Source organism: Rhincodon typus, chromosome 8 (genome assembly GCF_021869965.1).
Source record: "Rhincodon typus isolate 14 chromosome 8, sRhiTyp1.1, whole genome shotgun sequence".
Taxonomy (NCBI): domain Eukaryota; kingdom Metazoa; phylum Chordata; class Chondrichthyes; order Orectolobiformes; family Rhincodontidae; genus Rhincodon; species Rhincodon typus.
In genome coordinates, this window is record NC_063339.1 from 8084735 (window position 1) to 8105331 (window position 20597).

At 40.0% G+C, this 20597-nt stretch overlaps 1 protein-coding gene across 5 annotated transcripts in view; it reads left to right on the plus strand.

Moving 5' to 3' along the window:
• The window catches only part of LOC109935306 (centrosomal protein of 128 kDa), a 336088-nt gene that overhangs the window by 17903 nt on the left and 297588 nt on the right, over positions 1–20597 (plus strand). For 4 of the 5 annotated variants that reach the window (XR_007262690.1, XM_048600331.1, XM_048600332.1 and 1 more), the window contains exons 2-8: positions 454–617; positions 2309–2395; positions 7209–7326; positions 9128–9249; positions 10759–10850; positions 11685–11757; positions 18735–18851. Coding sequence is in view for 4 of the 5 variants with exons in the window: in XM_048600331.1 (XP_048456288.1) it covers positions 468–617; positions 2309–2395; positions 7209–7326; positions 9128–9249; positions 10759–10850; positions 11685–11757; positions 18735–18851 (759 nt within the window). In the remaining variant the exon portion in view is untranslated. The remainder of the gene's footprint in view (positions 1–453; positions 618–2308; positions 2396–7208; positions 7327–9127; positions 9250–10758; positions 10851–11684; positions 11758–18734; positions 18852–20597) is intronic. The other variant, XM_048600333.1, reaches the window with a different exon arrangement.

The window sequence follows — 20597 nt, forward strand, 5'->3', positions numbered from 1 at the left end:
GTGAGGCGGTGGCGGTGAGAGCAGGGGCGGTGAGGCGGCGACAGCGGCAGCCTCCTGGGTGTCTGAGCAATTAGAGCGGTGCCTGCACCATGTGGAGATGGGTCTTGGGACTCTGAGATCTGGACTTTTCTTTTTCTCTTGCTTACCTTTTGGATCTGTTAAAATCTTTTAATTCTGGTTTTTGTTATGAAGTGGGCACCAGTGAATGACAACTTTGTACACTTTACGCTTTACTTATTTATTGCTATACTTAGATTTATTCGTTTGTCACAAGTACTAAATCATGATCAAAATATTCTGACTTATTGATTGTGGTGGCAGATCGTTGACTACCCCCCACTGGTTCAACAGTTTCTCTTCTGGACGTGAAGATTTCTTTTGCATTTTGTCCTGCAGTGTGAAATGGTACATACCTTTCTTCATTCATTTTCTAACTTGAGACTACTTTTGCAGGATGTAGCACCCTTATGGCGGACTCATCAAGTGATTCAGACACGCACCTTCATAACTTTTGCAGGCAGCGAGGACCATTGAGGCGAGCAACTAAGGGAAGGAGCAGAATGCACAATACTGGTGATGTGTCTGAAAAAATAGATGCATTAGCAAGCACTTTACAGGTACTTTGCTGGATTTATAAATTTCTTTATCTTGGCTTGTCATGCTTGGGCGCTTGAAGTACAGCAAACTTTGTTTTAACAGACACCTTATGAGTCAGCACTCCTGATAAATCTTGGTAAATATTACACACCTCAAATGCTGCAAAGTTTACTGTATTATTCTGTCCAATTATTATAGTTTTAAAATTTTAAAATATAAATATACTTGCTCAATGGAATGGCGATGCGAAATATCAACAGTTGATTCAATTTTGAGTCCATTTCTCTTCAAGTACCATGATGCCCGAGTAGTCAGTTGAGGGTGTGAGTGAGAAGGCTCTCTGCTGGTAAGTTTTATTGAAGGCAAAGTTGCATTATTATTTAAGTGATTTATGCTGCAAATAAAGTATAATAGTGATGTGTATACCTCCTGCATTACGTTTCTATTATGTAGTGTGTGTTTTTACATTGATTACGTGGATTTCTTGATTATTCCAGAATATTTAATCAATCAGCACACTCTTGGTTCCACAGGTGCTGGATAATAAAACATTTGCTGTATTTACAAACATAGAACATAGGAGTGGTTAGTCCATTCAGTACGATCATTGGCTGCTCGTTCATCACAGTGTGTTCTTGTTTTCTCTTCACACCCTTTGATCCCTTTTAGCCCTAAGAACTACATCTTTCTTCTTGAAAATATTAAATGTTTTGGCAATTTTCTGTAGTGTTTGCTTGAAATTTAAAAATGTAAAGGAAAGTTTTGGGACAAAACTAGTTATATAATTAAATGAGGGAAAAGGTTATGTAAACCTGTGTTCATTGATGTCTGCCTTTAGATATTACAGAAACTGTCCGTGTGCTGGGTAAGTAAAAATGGCAGCTGCAAGAGTCTGATAATTTTAAGGTAGAGGTGAATAGATTCTTGATAATCAAGGGTCGAAAGCTTATCGGGGGTAAGCAGGAATGTGGATTTGAGCTTACAGTCAGTTCAGCTGAATAGCCTACTCCTGCTCTTAACTCTCACATTTGTATTTAATACCTTTCAGTGATGTGTCTAAAATCCCCAAAAGTGTGAGATATGTACAACATATGTATATTTATTTAAATCCAGGACCATTTGTAGTTGTTGGGAATTTTTAAAAACATGGAGAAATAGATTTGGATGGCTTTTTCAGAAATTGAGTTAAGCATGTCAAATGACTTCTAAGCATCCTCCGAATAGATCTGTAGAGTGAAGATATTTTCTCTGAATGATCAGTGATCTGGGAGAAATTGAGTGCAAGGTAAGAATAGTAAATTCATACTAAGAGGTTTTGAGAGTATTATTGAGAGCTAGGGTTGTCGGTATGAATTTAATTCCCCATTTATGGCAGAAATTGGATAATTGCCTTTTCAATATATCTGTATACAACTGGCAATACTCCAATAAGCAACTATTATCTGATTATTTGTTTAAAAGTCTTGTGATGAATTTGAGTTACCTAATTTCAGTGCCTTTGAGATAGCCCAACAGGGATAGCGAAGAATTCACTGTGACAGATTAGAGATACCTCTATTTCAGGCAGTAACCTCCAGTGATATCAAAATATAGAATGTGATTTTTAAGTTGCATATTTTTGTTAAATTTCAAATGATAAAAACCAGCCTTAGCAGTGACTCGTTTTCTGTTTGAGGAGTTTAGGACTTTTTGATGTTTGAATGCATTTCAGGATACCAGTCGAGACCTAACGAATGTTGATCGGATGCTTGGACGTTATAGAGGCTATTCCAATGAGCAAATGGAGACAGTGGCACAGGTTGGTGCTTGTGAAAGATGAGTAATTTTATAAGAATGGTAACTCTTGCTTTATTTCCCCTTCTCCTTTCTCAGTGTCAACGATACACCAACAGCATGAATCGTTGACCATTCTCGGAGAGCTGACAGCATTCTGGCAATAGAAGACTTGTGCTTCAGAACTTGCCGCTCCCCTATCCAAGCTCTTCCAGTATATTTACAATGGTGGAATCTACCTGATAATTGCCCATGTATATCCCGTACATAAAAAGCTGGACAAATCCAACCCAGCCAATTACCACCCAATCAGTCGACTTTCGATCATCAGTAAAGTGATGGAGGGTGTCATCAACAGCGCTGTCAAGCAGCGCCTGCTCAGCAATAACCTGCTCAGTGACGCCCAGTTTGGGTTCTGCCAGGGTCACTCAGCTCCTGGCCTCATTACAGCCTTGGTTCAAATGTGGACAAAAGAGCTGTATTTCAGAGGTGAGATGAGAGTGACAGGGGCCCTTGACATAGAGGCTACATTCGACTGAGTGTGGCATCAAGGAGCCCCAGCAAAACTGGAATCAATGGGTATTGGGGGGGCAACTCTCCGGTGGTTGGAGTCATACCTGGCACATAGGGAGATGGTCGTTGTTTTTGAAGGTCAGTCATCTCAGCTCCAGGACATCTCTGCAGGAGTTCCTCAGGGTAGTGTCCTAGGCCCAACCATCTTCAACTTCTTCATAGATGACCTTCCCTCCATCATAAGGTCTGAAGTAGAAATGTTCGCTGATGATTGCACAGTATTCAGCACCATTTGTGACTTCTCAGACACTGAAGCAGTCTGTGTTCAAATGGAACAAAATCTGGACAATATCCAGGCTTGGGCTGACAAGTGGCAAGTAACATTCACTCCACACAAATGCCAGGCTATGACTAATAAGAGACCATCAAATCACTGCCCCTTGACATTCAATGATGTTACCATTCCTGAATCCCCACTATCAACATCCTGGGGGTTACCATTGGCCAGAAATTCAATTGCACTCCCCACATAAACACTGGCTACAAGAGCAGGTCAGAGACTAGGAATACTGTGGCGAGCCCAAAGCCCGTCCACCATCTACAAGGCACAAGTCGGGAGTTTGATGGAATACTCCCCACTTGCCTGGATGGGTGGAGCTCCAACAACACTCCAGAGCTTGACACCATCCAGGACAAAGCAGTCTGCTTGATTTTTTTAAAAAAATTCATTCATGGGAAGAGGGCATCGCTGGCCAGGCTAGCATTTATTGCCCATCCTAGAGGTCAGTTAAGAGTCAACTACATTGCTGTGGGTCTGGAGTCACATGTAGGCCAGGCCAGGTAAGGGTGGTAGTTTCCTTCCTTAAAGGACAATAGTGAACCAGATGGGTTTTTCCAACAATTTTTGATAATTAGTATTATCAAAAGTTATGTGATTTTAAAATGTCCACATTGAGACTGATCAGTAATTGTATTATGTTGCACATGTGTGGAGAAAGTTGAATTCTGAAATAATAGTTATTGTCTTGTTGACTTACAGAAATGGTCAGTTAAAGTAAACAGGAATGGCTGGTAGAATATGGTTCTTTTAAAATGTTTTTTTAAACAAAGTAAAAATACCTCTGGATGGTGGAATTTGAGACCATTTATAAGGAGTTTTCAGAGTAAATTCATCCCAGTGTCTTAGAGATCTGTGTTTTGAACTGTAAAGAATTCTTATTTAATTTTTTTAAGGGGAATTTGCATTGGGACAAAGTTATCCTAACTTCCTGCAAGTGGAAATGTTTCTCAAAGGAGGGTTGTCCAATCTTGTCAAGATTGATTGATTTAACAAATACAACAGGTGACCAGCATTATTAGTGATAGTCCATTCCTCAGCCTGGGATGCTGTGCTACAATCATAAGCATTGAAAATGCCTGCCTTCTCTGCTTTTTTAATGTCTGACTAGTGGGAAGGAAGTTAACTTTCCCAATTTGGATTAGAGAAGTGCTCAGTGGAGTATCACTGGAGCCTTTCTTTAGTGAATTTTTGCATCACTAGGCATTTAACAAACTGGCACTCGTGAAACATGTTGTCAGTATTTGATTATTTTTATTAGCAAACAGAAAATGCTGGAGAAACTCAGCAGGTCTGGCAGCATCTGTGAAGAAACAAAGAGTTGATGTTTTGAGTCTGATATGACTTCTTCAGATTATTTCCACTATAGACATTGGTTCCATCGCAGAATTATAACGTTGAAGAATGGTCACACATTCTGCAAGACTTGTCAATGGAGGATTGTTTGTTTTAAAGAAATATTTCCTTGGGATGTGGACATTGCTGTTAAGAACAGTATTTGTTGCCCATCCCCAACTGCTTTTGGACTGAGAGGCTTACTAGATAAATGGGGAGGGCAGTTAAGACTCAACTGCATTATTTTAGATCTGAAGTCACATATTGGCCAGGCCAGTAAGGATGGCAGGTTCCCTTCCCTAAATGACGTTCATGAGCCTGAAGGGATTTTATGACAATCAGAGATAGTTTCATGGTTACCATTCCTAAGGCTGCTTTTCAATTTCAGATTTATTAGGTGAATTTAAGTTCCTCCAGCTGTCAGGTGGGGTTTGAGCCATGTGTGCAAAACGTGGGTCTCTGACATATTGAGGCTAATCATCCAGTCTCCCCAGATTCTTTGGTACGTGACAATTGAAGCATAGATAATGACATCCTTTACATGAATATAACTTGGTTTTTGAACCTTAGGAAAGCAGAACTATGTGGGAGGAATGGGGGAAGGAAATATTAGTTGTGCATTGTTACAGCCAAGACCTCATCCAATATCCAGCAGAGTTTCCCAGGAAAGTCGTCTGAAGTGGAAAATCTAGTGCTAGTCATGGGTCTCCTATTATTTGGCTTGGATTAGGACAAATCAGGGCAGGACTTAAACACTTAATGGTAAAATCCTGGGGAGTATTGGTGAGAGAAGAGACCTTGGCGTACAGGTTCATAGTTCCTTGAAAGTGGAGTCGCAGGTAGATAGGATAGTGAAGAAGGCGTTTGATATGCTTCCCTTGCTTGGCCAGTGCATTGAGTATAGGAGTTGGGAGGTCATATTGTGGCTGTACAGGACATCGGTTAGGCCACTTTTGGAACACTGCACTCAATTCTGAACTCTCTACTATAGGAAAGATGTTGTGAAACTTGAAAGGGTTCTGAAAAGATTTGCAAGGGTGTTGTCGGGGTTGGAGGGTATTGAGCTATAGGGATAGGCTGAATAAACTGGGGCTATTTCCCTGGAGTGTTGGATGCTGCGTGATGACCTTATAGAAGTTTATAAAATCCTGAGGGGCATGGAGAGGGTGAATAGCCAAGGTCTTTTCCCCAGGGTAGGGAGTCCAAAACTAGAGGGCATAGGTTTAAGGTGAGAAGGGAAAGATTTAAAAGGGACCTTAGGGGCAACTTTTTCATGCAGAGGATAGTTCATGTATGGGATGAGCTGTCAGAGGAAGTGGTTGAGGCTGGTACAATTACAACATTTAAAAGGCATTTGGCTGGGTACATGAATAGGAAAGGTTTAGAGGGATATGGGCCAAATGCTAACAAAATGGGACTAGATCAGTTTAGGCAATTTGGTCGGCTTGGATGAGTTGGACCGAAGTGTTTGTTTCAGAGGTGTTCATCTCTGAGTTACTGAGCCCATAATTGGTTTCAATGGCTACATCTCAGCTCCCAAGACATCTGTGGTAATCACTTGGACATCACTTTGCTTGCTTTTCACTTCTGTGTGTTCACCACTGAAATTCAGCAAAGGGTTTCATTCTCTTTCCCTCTATAAATCTTACACCCGATCCTTGTAAATCTATACAGTGTTCCTACATTTCTGGTGCATGTCTTCCATTCAGCTTGCACTTTCAATCATTTTAATGTTTATTTCCCTCCTTTGTTTTTGCTTTTAACTGCCTTTTTAAAGTTGGACTGAGATATTGGAGTGAGTTGGTTAATTCTTTCAAAGAGCTAACACAGACCTGATGGAACAAGCCTCCTCTCCTGTATGGGTTTTGTGATAATGTGACAATACCCTCCTTAAAAATGGAGAAAGATGAATCCATTCAACCCATTAATTCCTGATATGTACTTGTAAATGTGTTCAAAATTCAAAATCTTTGTGGTCTGACCTCCCACATTTTGTTTGCTTTCCTCTGGTGCTTGCATACTGGAGAAAAAGCCTTTCTGAATCAAAATCAGAAATTGCTGTAAAAACTCGCAGGTCTAGTACCACTATGAGGGGAGAAATCAGAGTTAACGCTTCAGGTCCAGTGACCCTTCCACAGCACTGAACGGAAAGAACAAAACTTTCTGATTTTGGATGCAAAGACACTTAAATTATGACAGATTCTGTTATGCAGTGATTCTCAACACACATTTTGCAGCTGTGTGTTATGGAGCTGCCCTTTCTCTTGGCATTTGTTCACAGCAGTGCTGATGAAAACTGGCAGAAAGACTAATTAGGCTTAAGAATCCCGACACTTTAAAATGGAGGACCCTTGACTTTTTTCTTAACATAACACAGACGTAAGTTTTTTTTTGTGAAGTTCAGTCTCTTCTGAATCTACAATATGATGTTTTGATGAATATTTTGGTAACTTTTATTTGGTAAAGCCAGCGCTGAAATATCTCCACACAGTTTGGATGATGTGTTGGAAATTCTTTAACAATTAAATAAATTAATTGGTCCTGAAGTGGCATTATAAATGTCATAACCTTAGTTTTGTCACAGTTGGGGAAATCATATTTGAATAAAATAACACAGGAGATTTTACCTAAATTTTTCTTTTAATTTTTGAAGCTACGAGATGATTTGGAACAATCCATTGATGAGTTGCGAAGTCAGCGATTGAGCAGACAAGCTGGACATTCAATTCCTTCTCTTCGCACAAGTGACCTTCAAGATAACTCGGCAACAAGTAAGAAAAACCTTATTATGGTGAGACTGTAAGATGGTGGAGGAGGGTTGTCCTCTGAATTTTATATCCATTCAAACTTTTACATGCAAAATACTGTACTGCAGTGCAGCAGTTCCTTCTGTATTTTTTTGCATAATCCTGAGGAAAGTAGGCTGGTTTTGATATAAATGCTGGCATCTAATGAACTTGCTCCAGTTATAAGTTTTTTTTCCTCCGATACCATCTTTCTCCTGAAGCCCGAATGAGTGCAGCTCTAGCACTATCCATGAAGCTCGACATTATCAAGGAGAAAGCAGCCTGCTTGATCGATAACCATTCCATCGGCAATTTTAAACATTAATTCCGTCATCTTTTGGTGCAGCAATCCATCAAGAATTCCTTTGACAGCTCCTTCTAAATCCACAATCTTTATCTAGAAGAACAAGGGCAGCAGAAGCACAGTATCACCTGCATCAAGGTTACCATCAAGTCATACACTTGGAACTGTACCATTGATCCTGCAACAGTGAAGAAACAGTATCCTGGAACTCCCTTCCTAACAGCATTGTGGCTATACCTATACCACATAGACTGCATATATTCAAGAAGGAGGCTCACCACCAGCTTCTGATGGGCATTTAGGGATGGGCAATAAATGCTGGCCTATTAATGATGCTCACATCCCATAAATGAATGGAAAAAAAAGGCTGCTGAGTGTCACTGATACATGGTTTGATGATATTTGTTGTTTGCATGCCCTTGGATCTAGTAATGAATATAATAATGTCCTTCCCTGCATCCATATGCACTATTCACTCTCTAGCTATTGTGGTGAGGACCCTAGTTTTCTTTTCCTATCAGCCCAAAGTCCAGTTCTAATTTATAAAAGGTTGGTTGTCCAGCCATAACTGTTCAGTGGACATAGGTTAACCATATGGACTGCACCACACTGCAGTGTTCTCCATTTTACTTGAGTCTAAGTATTGTATTGAAGCCCTTCTGCAAGTCCCTGTATACTATGTGCATTGCATTGCCTTTTTCTGTGGTTTCTATTATTACTTCTTCTATTTCCTTTTACATAACTTGATATTTTTATTTCATATTTTTATTCACTTTGGTGAATTGATGGCTGTTGTGACTGTCTTTTCTTGATGCATTTTACATCAGCTTTGCCCAGTAGATTCAGATTTGTTTAGTGGTATCTAAGTCTTGGTTTCTGTTTTTTAAAGAAACATATTTCTCTTAGACTGTGGTCTTTTCTGTTGTTCTACATTTTTATCAATATTTTCTTCCATTTTATCTTCTATAGCTCCATAGTGGTTGTAATAGTTGGCTATTTTATATTATGGTATGCTTTATGACTGTTTGCTGTGCATCTCATCTCCGTAGCTAGCACCTCTTTTAAACTCACGACCTCTATCACCTAGAAGAACAAGGACAGCAGATGCAGGGGAGAACCTCCACGTGCAAGTTCACCTCCAAGTTAGACGCCATGTTGATCTGGAACTATGTTGCTGTTCTTTCTCTGTTGCTAGGTCAAAATTGAGAAAATTACTTCCTAACAGCACTGTGGGTCTGCTTACACCAGATGGACTGCAGCGCTTCAAACATATGACTCATTAACACCTTTTCAGTCCTCCATTTTATTTCTCTTTTGATTAATATTATTTCCAATAAAGTGTCTTTCCTCTTTTCCTAAGTTAAAGTCCCCTTTTTTAAAAACAATTCAATGTTTTCTTGAATTATTTACAACTTTTAAAAATTATGATTGCTAGCTAAATGTGTGAGATGAAGTAAATTTAGTGGATTTTTATTTTTCCAGACAGTCATCGGTACCGTCCTACCTCACCTCTCAGGGACTCCGGGGTGTACCTAGGAATGGATCGCAGAAGGTCCAGATCTGCAACTGTGAGATTTGTAGATGACCTGGAGCCATTAAATCACGTATGTTAAAATGTTGAAAAGACTTAAGAGTGTCATTTTGCCCATCTGCACCTGTCTATTGAAATCTAGAGATCTCTGACCTCCATATCTATTTGCCTCTGTTGCCCCTCGATTCAATGTTTATAATTTTTTCAACCTTATTCTTTTATAGTTATCCACTTTCAAAATCCTTAAGTTTTTTTCTTCTCTGAGGAATGGAATGATCCAAGGTGCTGTCTGCCCTCCCATTTCAAAAAAGAGAAATGGATTTATAGACAATACTTATCTCATAGCCAACATAGTAGGAGAAGATTATTTGATCATTCTCTTCTTGCCTCTTTCCTTGCTGTATGCAAAATGGCTGCTGTGTTTCCTACATTACACTTCAAATGTATTTCATTGGCTGCAAAGACAATATTCTGAAGTTGTGCAAGGCACTTTAGAAATGGGGAAGCCTTATGAAAAGCTGGAATTATGAGGAAATAGAGAAGAAATGACACACTTGTGTATTTTGTGTCAAGTGAAAATGGCAGAAATGCTGTGCAAGTCAGGTAGCATCTGTGGAGAATGAAAGCGAGTTTACAGTTCAGGTCGATGACCATCTAGGATCATGGATGTGAAAATGTAGAATCTCTTTCCTTTTCAACAGATGCTGCCTGACTTGAGGATTTCCAGAATTTTCTGTTTCTATTTGGATTCACAGCACTTACAGTATTTTACCTTTTACTTGTGTCTATTAATCGCTTGGCTTTGTAGTAGTACTTCCTGTTGAGTTAAACAATTCTGGCTGCATCTCATTATGAACATTTCAATTCTGTACTCCCTCTGTATTGTAAGTGTTTGTTTCAGATGTGATGTTAAACTGGGGCTCCATCTACCTGTCGAGGTGTGACCTATCCAGGGCTTTGCATCAAGCTGAGGCCATTTCTTGTTATTTTTTAATAAGTAATTTACAATTGGCGTTTTGGCGGCTGCAGGTCAAGATCAGTTGTTTTATTTCCAGCTCTCACCCCTCTTTACTGTTGGGGAGCATACAGAATAGAATATTTAAATTGTGACAACTTCTATCTGTGTTTTGTGGACTTAGTGGGTTCTGTCAAAATGAGGAGAGTGTGCACTGCTTACCTGCATAACTATTATACAGCTATATACAGACTGAATGCTGTCTCCACACAGCTATAACTTTCAGTAGTTTGATTTAAATATGGTGATCTCAGCATGGCAATGAATTTCTGAATTTGTCAGGCACCTAGCTACTCAAAAATTTAAGTATGTTTAACCTCTCTCCTTACATTTAGCAATCAGCGCCATCTGTTGTAGCTACTCAACTCAACAAAGATCTTCCATTTACTTGCAGTTCCCATGCAGACCAAGGTGAAAGATTGACATCTCTGTGTAGTATTCCTGATTGTGTTTGTTTAGGAAAAAAACAGTGATGAACAGGCAACTAATCTTATTTCTGGTAGAAATTATACTGTATATGGCGGTGTATAACATTGAACCAGTTAAGACTTTTGTCTTTTCCTGCAGGTACATACCTTGCACAGGTCACTACGAGATCTAAGGAGCGACCAGTTACGCCTTGGACAGGAATTTGATGAGGAAGTAGCAAAACGGAATAGGTATGGATTCCGCTTTTCTCATCTCTTGGGTACTCATTAGCAGGCTGTGTACTTGAAGACCTAGAGCTATAGCCTCCATACAGCGATTGACTTATGAACCAGTGTGTATTAGAATTACAACTTTGGATGCGTATATTTCAACCTATGGCCTCCTTTCACTATTGGCAACCGAAAAGCCATCGTTGTAGTGCACTGCCTCCCTGTGCCATTCTGAAAGCCGATTGGATTGTTCTTAACTGTCTCTCTAAACAACCTTTTTGTCTCCATTATCAACATTTTCATCATTCTTAGATTTAAATAAAGTTCAAGTGCAGTTTGTTTTAAGAAATTTGATATTCTCTATCTAGTTACTCTCAACGCTGCTCTGGAGCTTAGTCTTTAATTCCTGAAATTGGGCCTTAATCATTTGAATTGGCTTTTTTGCCAGTTGCTGTGGCAGCTTGTTCCTAGGAGGGTAGCCTGGAATGGCCAGTGCCATCAGGAAGCCATCCTGACCCACTACGAACTGAATTTCACTTCCTCTAAAGCTGCCTCTGTGGAGCTGGGAAAATTCAACCCTGTTTAACCAACTGTGCATAGCAGGGACAGATCGAATGTACTCTGATGATCAGCCTTGCTGTTACTCACTATTGGTTCGGTCTTGGTGGACCCCTCAACAGAATTGCTCTATTCTGCCAAGTCTGAGGCAGAAAGTAATCATTAGTTTTGCACTGCTACAAGTAAAATCTCTTGCGGGGTGGGATAGTTGGTGTGAAGGGGCGCGAGTAGGGTGGATGTTAGGTTGCTTGTAAGATTTGTCTTCAACATAGATGACGTAAACGTTTTCAAAAACAGGACCGATGTGGAGACTCGAAAAGCTGTGAACTCTATATCAGAGAAACTCCGAGACATGTCCGGGACAGAAACGGTGAGTTTCTGAACATATTTTCAATAAAAATGCGAACCTTTTGCATAGGTTGAACCATAGCAAAGCAGGCAACGATGTTATACTATCTTAATGCAAGTGATTTTGATATATTTGTTTAACCAAAGGAAATAATTATTTTCATTCATCCTAGAATTATTGTGATTTTAATAATTTGTAATTGAATATAAGCCAGTCAGCTGTTGAAAAAGGTAGCAGACAGAATGGGAAGATTGTATTGTTTAATTTTGCGCTGTAAATCCACAAGGGTGGAGTTTGAACTTCATGTAAAATTCTGACAAGGCTGGACAGACTAAATACAAGGATGTTTTCTGTGATTGGAGCGTCTCGAACCAAAAGTCACAGTCTCAGAATATAGGTTAGGCCATTTAGGAGTGAGATGAGGAATCATTTCTTCGTTCAGAGGAGGGTGGTCAACTTGTGGAATTTACTAGGGAAGGCCACGTCACTGAGTATATTCAAGAAAGAGATTGTTAAACTTTTAGTTGTTAAAGGCATCAAAGGATATGGAGAGAAAGTGGGAATATGGAGTTAAAATAGAAGATCAACCACGATCATATTGAATGGTGGATCAGGCTTGAAGGGTCAAATGGCTTACTCCTGCTCCTAGTTTCTATGTTGATGACAGGTGGAAGAGAACACAAGGCCTGGAATTCCAACAGGGTATTCTAACAGACCAAAATTGCATTGGTGGAATACCAGAAGTATCCTCCTCCTCTAGTTTCCTGCCTGAATGCAGTTCTGACTTATGGTAGGGCAACGAGGCAGGTGTCAAATCTTCACCAGCCAAAATAGGATTTGAGACCCATGCAGTTGGCATCAGTCTTATCCACTTTGGCTATCCAGCCAACTGAACAAAACAGCCCCCCCCAAGGAGTCCGAGCTGCCGTGGCTGCAAGCTATGAATAGTGATGGTCGAGTCTCCAGTTTTCTTGTGGCCACAGAGCTGACCAGGTATCTCTCCCACTCTTATCACCTGCCATTGGTGTATGTTAGGTTTACAGGCTGATACTTTACCTATTTGGCTGCTTTACAAAAAGATATTCCAAGGCTCATAAAGTCCTGGAGGGGACTTGAACGCATTTGTTCTGGCTCAGTGATAGGACCATCCCTAACGGAAGCATTGCTGCCTTTAATTATATGTAACAGAGAATGATAGCAACCTGAACAAAGCACTCTCCTATGTCTGCCACATGAATATATTCTTCAAGAACGACTTAATTCTCTTCATATAATATGTTATCCTTCCCTGTCCATTTTAAGTTATTTTTAGTAGCATCTTTTGTTGGAATACTTAGATTGACACTTCGATGATCCTCAAGGAGTATGAGTCAAAGACTACCAGGTGAATCTTTAATCTTAATTAACTTGAATTTCTTATCAAAAAGCTATCTGGAAATTCTTCATCTGTCAACCTGAGTAAGTGCTTGGTGCCTGAATTTGACTTGCTCTAAACCATTCCAAATTATGTTCATGTAGCTGCTACGAGTCCCCATTTAATCTATTGATTTATGATTTTGGCAAGAGGTTAAGGAATTCAGTGAAAATTAGATGAAAAAAATCACCAACTGAGGTTTCATTTTTTACAGAATAAAAATGCAATTACTGTCTCAATGTAAGAATCTGCAATATACAGAGATCGGTAAAAACCTGAGAGTTTAATCTGTTGTTATGAAGGCAGTTCTTTTCTTTATTATTTTCAGACAGTGGGTATTGCTGGCAATGTTAGCACTCATTGCCTGTCCCTGGTTTCCTGAATGAGTTGTCTTCTATAGCAGTTTGATGGGCATCTTCCTTCCCTTGCCAGATTCCTGAATTTTGCCTCCAGGATGCCGATACAATGAGTCTGACTGCTGCATTTCCTTTTATATTTGCTTAGGTAATTCTAAAATAAAGTGCTTCTTCCTTGCTGGTGGAGCACCTAATTCCAGATTGAGAAGTAGCTTGTATTTTGAAGGCGATTGCAAGATTGACTTCAAAGCCTTTTCATGTTCTTTGTATGTTTAGGGAGCAGACGTACAGACATACAGACCATAAATTACTGGAAGCTGTAAGAACATGTGGCTTCTTGTAAAAGATAATATGGTCTTGAAATTTCAGCATTCTAGATGGCTGGTAGTTTTTTTTTAATTGCTTCCCTAATTTTGCAATGTACTCCTAGTTGGTATCCTAGAGTACAAAAGGAGTTATGAACATGGGAAGGCCATTCAGCTCTTCAAAGCAGCTTTCTATTCACTTAGTTACTGGCTGACATGTGTCATCACTCCAGCGACCGGTCTTGCCCTGAATGCCCTTGACCGTCAAAATTTATCAATCGAAAACATTGGAATTTTCAATGGATCTCCATCCTGAACAGTTTTTTTAGGTGGAGTTTAAAAGCTTTAGCCTAATCTATGTGTGATGAAACACTTGCTGGCATCACCCTTACAACGGCCTTGCTATGTTTTAAAATGATGCTTCCTTGTTCTGGATGCCGCCAGTAGAGGGACTACTTTCTCTCTGTCTCTGGTGACTGTGCCATGTATTTATTTGAGACTGGGAATTAGCCCTACTCCCTGCTTTCTCTCTATAGCTCTGCAATGTTTCTTTTCCAAATATTTAGCTGTACTCTTTTGAAAGTTATTGGTGAGTCTGATTTTAGGCAGTGTATTCTGTCTCATATTTTGATGCAGTTTAAAAAAAAACTTCTCATTTCCTCCACCCCAGATCACCCAGTCTCTTTGGCTATTTTCTTGCTAATTAACTTAAAGTTTTTCCTCTGTTGATCCTCCTGCCTTCTAAAGTAATTTCGGCTTTATCAAAACCTTTCATAGTTCACATATTTTTATTTAGTCTCTCCTTGACCTTCTCTATCTAAAGGAAAAGAGCTCTTATCTGTATAATGGAAATCTTTGTAGTAAGTGTTTTTTCAACTATCACTGAAGCCTTGATATTCTCTCTAAAGCGTGGTGTTGAGATTTCCACCTGAGGCCTAACCTTAGGTTCAAGGGTTAAAATTGCCTCCTTGAATTTGTGCTAACATGCAAATCAGGAGCAGAATTAGGCCATTTTATTCTTGGAACCTGCTATGCCATTCAATATAATCATTGTTGATCTGCATGTGTTTTGAATTCCACATTCCCATCCATCCCCAATGACCTTTGATTCCATCTCCTAACACGTGTACCGACCTCTCCCTTAAAAGTATTGCAATGCCCCGCCCCCAGAGAGTTTCAAAGTTGTGCAAACCTCTGAGAGAAAATATTTCCTCAGATGGTTGTCATAAAACAGTGCTGCCTAATTTTAAATGGTGTTCTTTAGTTTCCCACAGGATGAAACATTCTTTCCACATGCACCTTTTCAAGACCATAGAATCCCTACAGTGCGGAAACAGGTAATTCGGCCCAACAAGTCCACGCCACCCCTCGAAGAGCATCCCAACCAGACCCATTCCCCTACTGCTGCATTTCCCGTGTCTAACTTACCTAAGCTAAACATCCCGGACACTATGGGTGATTTTACATGGCCAGTCTGCCTACTCTGCACATCTTTGGACTGTGGGAGGAAACCAGAGCACCAGGAGAAACCCCACACAGACACATGGAGAACATGCAGACTCCACACAAACAGTTGCCTGAGGGTGGAATCGAACCCAGGTCCCTGGTGCTGTGAGGCAGCAGTGCTAACCACTGAGCCACTGTGCCACCCTTTGGGATCTTGGGATTCGGGATCTTGTACACTTCAATCAAGTCACTCTTCTAAACTCTAATGGAAACAATCCCAGCCTGACCAACCTATTGTCATATGACAACCTTCTTATTCCAGATATCAGACTTCCTCTCGGCTGCCTTCAATGCATTCGTGTTCTTTCTTAAGCAAGGAGACCAAAACTGCACATTGTATTTGAGATGTGGTCTCAACAATGCCATGTATAACTGAAGCATAATATTCTCATTTTAATGTTCAATTCCTCTCATGAGAAGGCTAATGGAAAACTATCCTTTTATTAATTACTTCTTGTACCTGCCTACTAATTGGTGTCTGATGCACTAGAACCTTGATCGCTCTGTATCTCAGAATTCTGCTGTCATTTATTTAAGTAATATTTTGCTTTTTTATTCTTCCTGCCACAGTGAACACCACATCTTTACACATTATAACACCATCTGCCACTCACTCAACCTGACTACATCAATCTGCATGAGCTTTGGAACATCTTCACAACAAATTTCCATGCCTATCTTTGTGTAATCTGCAAATTTAGTGACCGTGTTTTCACTGTCCTCATTTAAGTCAATGATATTGTAATAACTCAGGAAAACCATCTGGAAAGGAACATCACTTATCGTTGAACACCAAAAGAGAGCCACTACTTGTGCTGAACGTAGGCTAGTCCCAGGCTGGGACAGAATGTTCTGCAGACCCATCCATGCGTCTGATTTTCTTTTTGTCTCCTTCGGTTTATAAGTGTTCTTATATAACTGAATGTTTTTTGCTATCAACAAATCATGGTGGTACTTTTTTTCTACTTTATTAACCACCACCAGTAAATCACCTATGTTTCCAGTTGCTGGGTCTGCATTATATTTGTTTTGTTTTTATATTTGGAAGTGCTATCATACAAAAATGAGTGGGTTTTTTTTATAGTTCATGCACAAGAACACCCAGATCCCTCTGCAGTGCACATTTTTTTGGAATATCTCTCCATTTAAATAATTGTCTGCCTCCTGACTCTTTCTGTTAGAGTGTATGACCTCACACTTTCCCAACAAGTACTATACCAGTACTGAGTAGAGATTATGGACTATATTACAATACTGGAAAGAGAGGATGCATTAGAGGGGTCAAGGATAGAATTTGTTTAGTTGGAGGCAAGTAACAAAAGAGGTTTTATGTCACTACTGAGTGTATTCTATAGGCTGCAAACTACCAGGAAAGATACCTTTGTCCATGCAATCCCTTTTTATTACTCTTCCCCACCCTAATCCTCATCCACCCTCTTTCCGCAATTGTCCACCCTCTTTCCTTGCCCACTCTACTTTCTCCCCCCACTTTTCCTGCCATTCGTTACTGTACCCTTGCTATAGGGAGTAGCACTAGAGAATGCAGCAAAGATTCATGACAATGTTGTTGGGATGAATGGACTTTAGTTATGTGGATAGATTAGAGAAACTGGGGCTGCTGTCCTTAGAGAAGAGATGGCTGAGAGGAGATTTAATTAAGTTGCTCATAATCACGAGGAACAGAGTAGATTAGGGGAAACTTTCCATTGGCAGAAAGATTGAGAACCCAGAGGGTTTGGACTTAAAGGTGAATAACGAGTGAGTGTTAAGATCTGGAACACAGTGCCTAAGAGTGTGGTGGCAGCTCAGATCAATGGTGGCTTTGAAAAGATTGGAAGACAGAAATTTCAGTGCCATGGGAAAAGGCAGTGGAGTGGGAAACCAGATTACATTTGCACTGAACCAGCAGGAACACAATAGGCCAACAGGTCTGAGATAACAAGGTGTAGACCTGGATGAACCCAGCAGGCCAAGCAGCATCAGAGGAGCAGGAAAGCTGACGTTTCGGGCCTAGACCCTTCTTCAGAAAAAAACCTTCATTTTTGTGAAGAAGGGTCTAGGCCCGAAACGTCAGCTTTCCTGCTCCTCTGATGCTGCTTGGCCTGCTGGGTTCATCCAGGTCTACACCTTGTTATCTCAGATTCTCCAGCATCTGCAGTTCCTACTATCTCAGGCCAACAGGTCTCCAGTTTGTAGCAGTTCCATGACTTTATGATCTGTACAGCTGTCTATCACCATCTAGTGAGGGAAACTCAGTGTAGTATCAGATTTATGGAGCAGGTGAGCATTTTATGTTGTTAATTCCTGGATAAATTCTACATAAGAATATTCAGCACCCTGAGCAGTTTAATGATGTGGTGTGTATAGCTGATCATATGGGAGATAAAAAAGTTATATATCTCCAGAACTGTTGTTCAGAAGAATGCATCAGTGAATAGGGTGATGTATTTATAGGAAAGACTGACTTGTGTTTATATAGGACGTGCCGTCTGAAAGGAATGGATGATAGACGCGGTTCTAGGGAATTAAAATGGCTGACGAGTAACTGACTCCCTTCTGTATCTCTGCAATTGTATACTAATAATCTATTTTAGTCAAGTTATTTTCTCTTCTCCTTTCACCAATTCCTCTACAGAGATTTTCCATCTTCTTAATATACTGTACTAACTTTTAACTAAGTATTAGTTGTAATTGCACTCTTTATGATATACCAAATCAAACTATACCACAATTAGCAGAACCCAAGAAGTCTCTCCAGGTTTCTGAAGTGTCATGGTTGATGGCTAATTGTTAAATCAGATACGGTATGCAATCTAGTACTTTACTTCAAACACTGTTAGGAAGTCAGCACTAAAGTGATCTTTATGGAGCTCCATGTTCATCCATCCATTTTTGCTCTTAGAGTGTCTATTTCACTTCTTGGATGTTGAAACCTTAATGACAATATTGCACCTTCTCGCTTGCTGAAATTGATCTCTTTCCACACCACTTACAGATGGCAGGCAGTAGCGGATGAAACTGACTGCCCTTTTGTTGCTACTAATTTTTAGTAATATAGCTCTTGCTGTTTTCCCGCACACTATGATAATTGACCTTCAGCAGCTGATGGCTTGTCCATGACTAAATCAGAGTCCTCCTCCAACTCTGTTTTATCCAACTGAAAATCTTGTGCCTTTAAATTCAGACTCCAGTCTAACCCACAATTACAGTCAGGTTGCAGACTTCAAAGCTCTTTATGTGGACTAGATATAAACTGTGGAGTGGACATTGCGGTTTAGAAGTGTTGATACCCAGTGAGAATAATTTCTGGTGTATTTTACTTTTTTAGCACTGGAATAACTGGCCTTCTACTAGCGGTAAATGCAAACTTGAATTTTCGTGGTCCCTTACTTGATGCTCTGTCCTCTCTGTGAACAGATTTCAGAGAGGGTTGAAAGACGCCTACAAGAAATTGAAAAGGAAATGAGAACTGAAAGACAATTGGCAGAACGTCGTGAAGACCAGCTAGGACACATGGCTGTACAACTGAAAGAGGTGAGACATATTCTCCAAATTGTTATTGGAGACTTGAAACATTTGCTGGTGATTCTGCTTAAAAGCGGCAGTCGGTCCCAGTTATTTTGGTTTCTTAACAGACTTGAGAGTCTTCAGGCAAGGCTACGCGAAAGGGTTCACTGCCAAGGATCATAGTTTTGAAAGCTGTTAAATAAAGTCCGGTTTTTCTACTTCAGTGAATTAAGTTAGTAAGAAGGAAATAGTACAGGAGGACATTTTGACTTTGGGCTGTAGGAAGTGGTGGCAACTGATGGGCCATCTGTCACATACACTACCTTATTTTCCTTTCTATCGCCTTCATGTAAGGGGAATTTTGGTAAAGCATATAACATTTAAGGGGAGGCGATGGCCTAGTGGTATTATTGCTGAACTGTTAATTCAGAGACCCAGATAATGTTCTGGGGACCTGGGTTCGAATTCTGCCTTGGCGGATGGTGGAATTTGAATTCAATAAATATCTGAAATCCATTGTCGATTGTCAGGAAAAACCCATCTGGTTCATGAATGTCCTTTAAGGAAGGAAACTGCCATCTTTACCTGGTCTGGCCTACATGTGATTCTGAATTGTCCTCTGGGCATTTAGTGATGGGCAATAAATGCTGGTGACGCCCTCATCCTGTGAATTAAAAAAAAAAGGCAGCCTGCTGCTGTCTATGCTAAGATTGAACATGCTGCCTTATAAATGGGTTTCAGAAGACTTTAGAATAACTTTCCCAAAGGCCAGGAGTTGAGAAGCATTGACAGGTGTAATGGAATGTTCCAACCATAAGAAGTAGGAACAGAAGTAGGACATTCAGCCCATCGAGTGCACTGCCATTCAATGAGTTTGTGACTGATCTGATAATCCTCAACATCACTTTATTGCTTTTTCCCTATAACCCTTGATTCCCTTGCCAATTAAAAATCTGTCTGTCTCAGCCTTGAATGTATTTAATGATCCAGCCTCAACAGTCTCTGCGATAATTCACCAACCTCAGAGAAGAAATTCCTCCTCATCTCTGTTTTAAATATGCAGTCCCTTAATCTGAGATTATGACGTCTGGGTTTAGACTCTCCCACAACGAGAAACAACCTTCCTTTATCTACCCTGTCAAGTCCCCTAAGAATCTTGTATGTTTTGATAAGATTGCCTCTCATTCTTCTAAATTTCAATGAGTACAGGCCCAACCTACTCAACTTGTCCCCATATGACAGTCCCTCCTTATCCAGTATCATTCTAGTGAACCTTCTCTGGACAGTCTCCAATGGCAGTATTTCTTTCCTTGAATAAGGGGCCCAAACAGCAATCCAGCCTGACTAATCCTTTGTACAGTTTAAGCAAAACCTCCCTACTTCAGTACTCTATTCCATTTGAAATTAAGGTCAATGTTCCATTTCCCTTCCCTATCACCTGCTTAATTTGGATGCTAGGTTTTTGTGATTCATGGATGAGGATTCCCAATTCTTGTGTATCTTTCTGCAGTATCTATCCATTTTAAATATTAAGACAGTCCTCTATTTTTCCTTCCTACACATTTTCCCACATTATTTTTCAACTGCCAGGTTTTTGCCCAGTTACTTAACCTGTTGATATCCTTCTGCAGACTCTGATGATTAGTGTCATCTTTACCACTTGCCTTCCCACCTATTTTGGGTCATCACAAACTTGACTATAGTACATTAACTTTCCTCATCCAAGTCATTGATATATACTATAAATAATTCCTAATGTTGCTTCCTTGATTG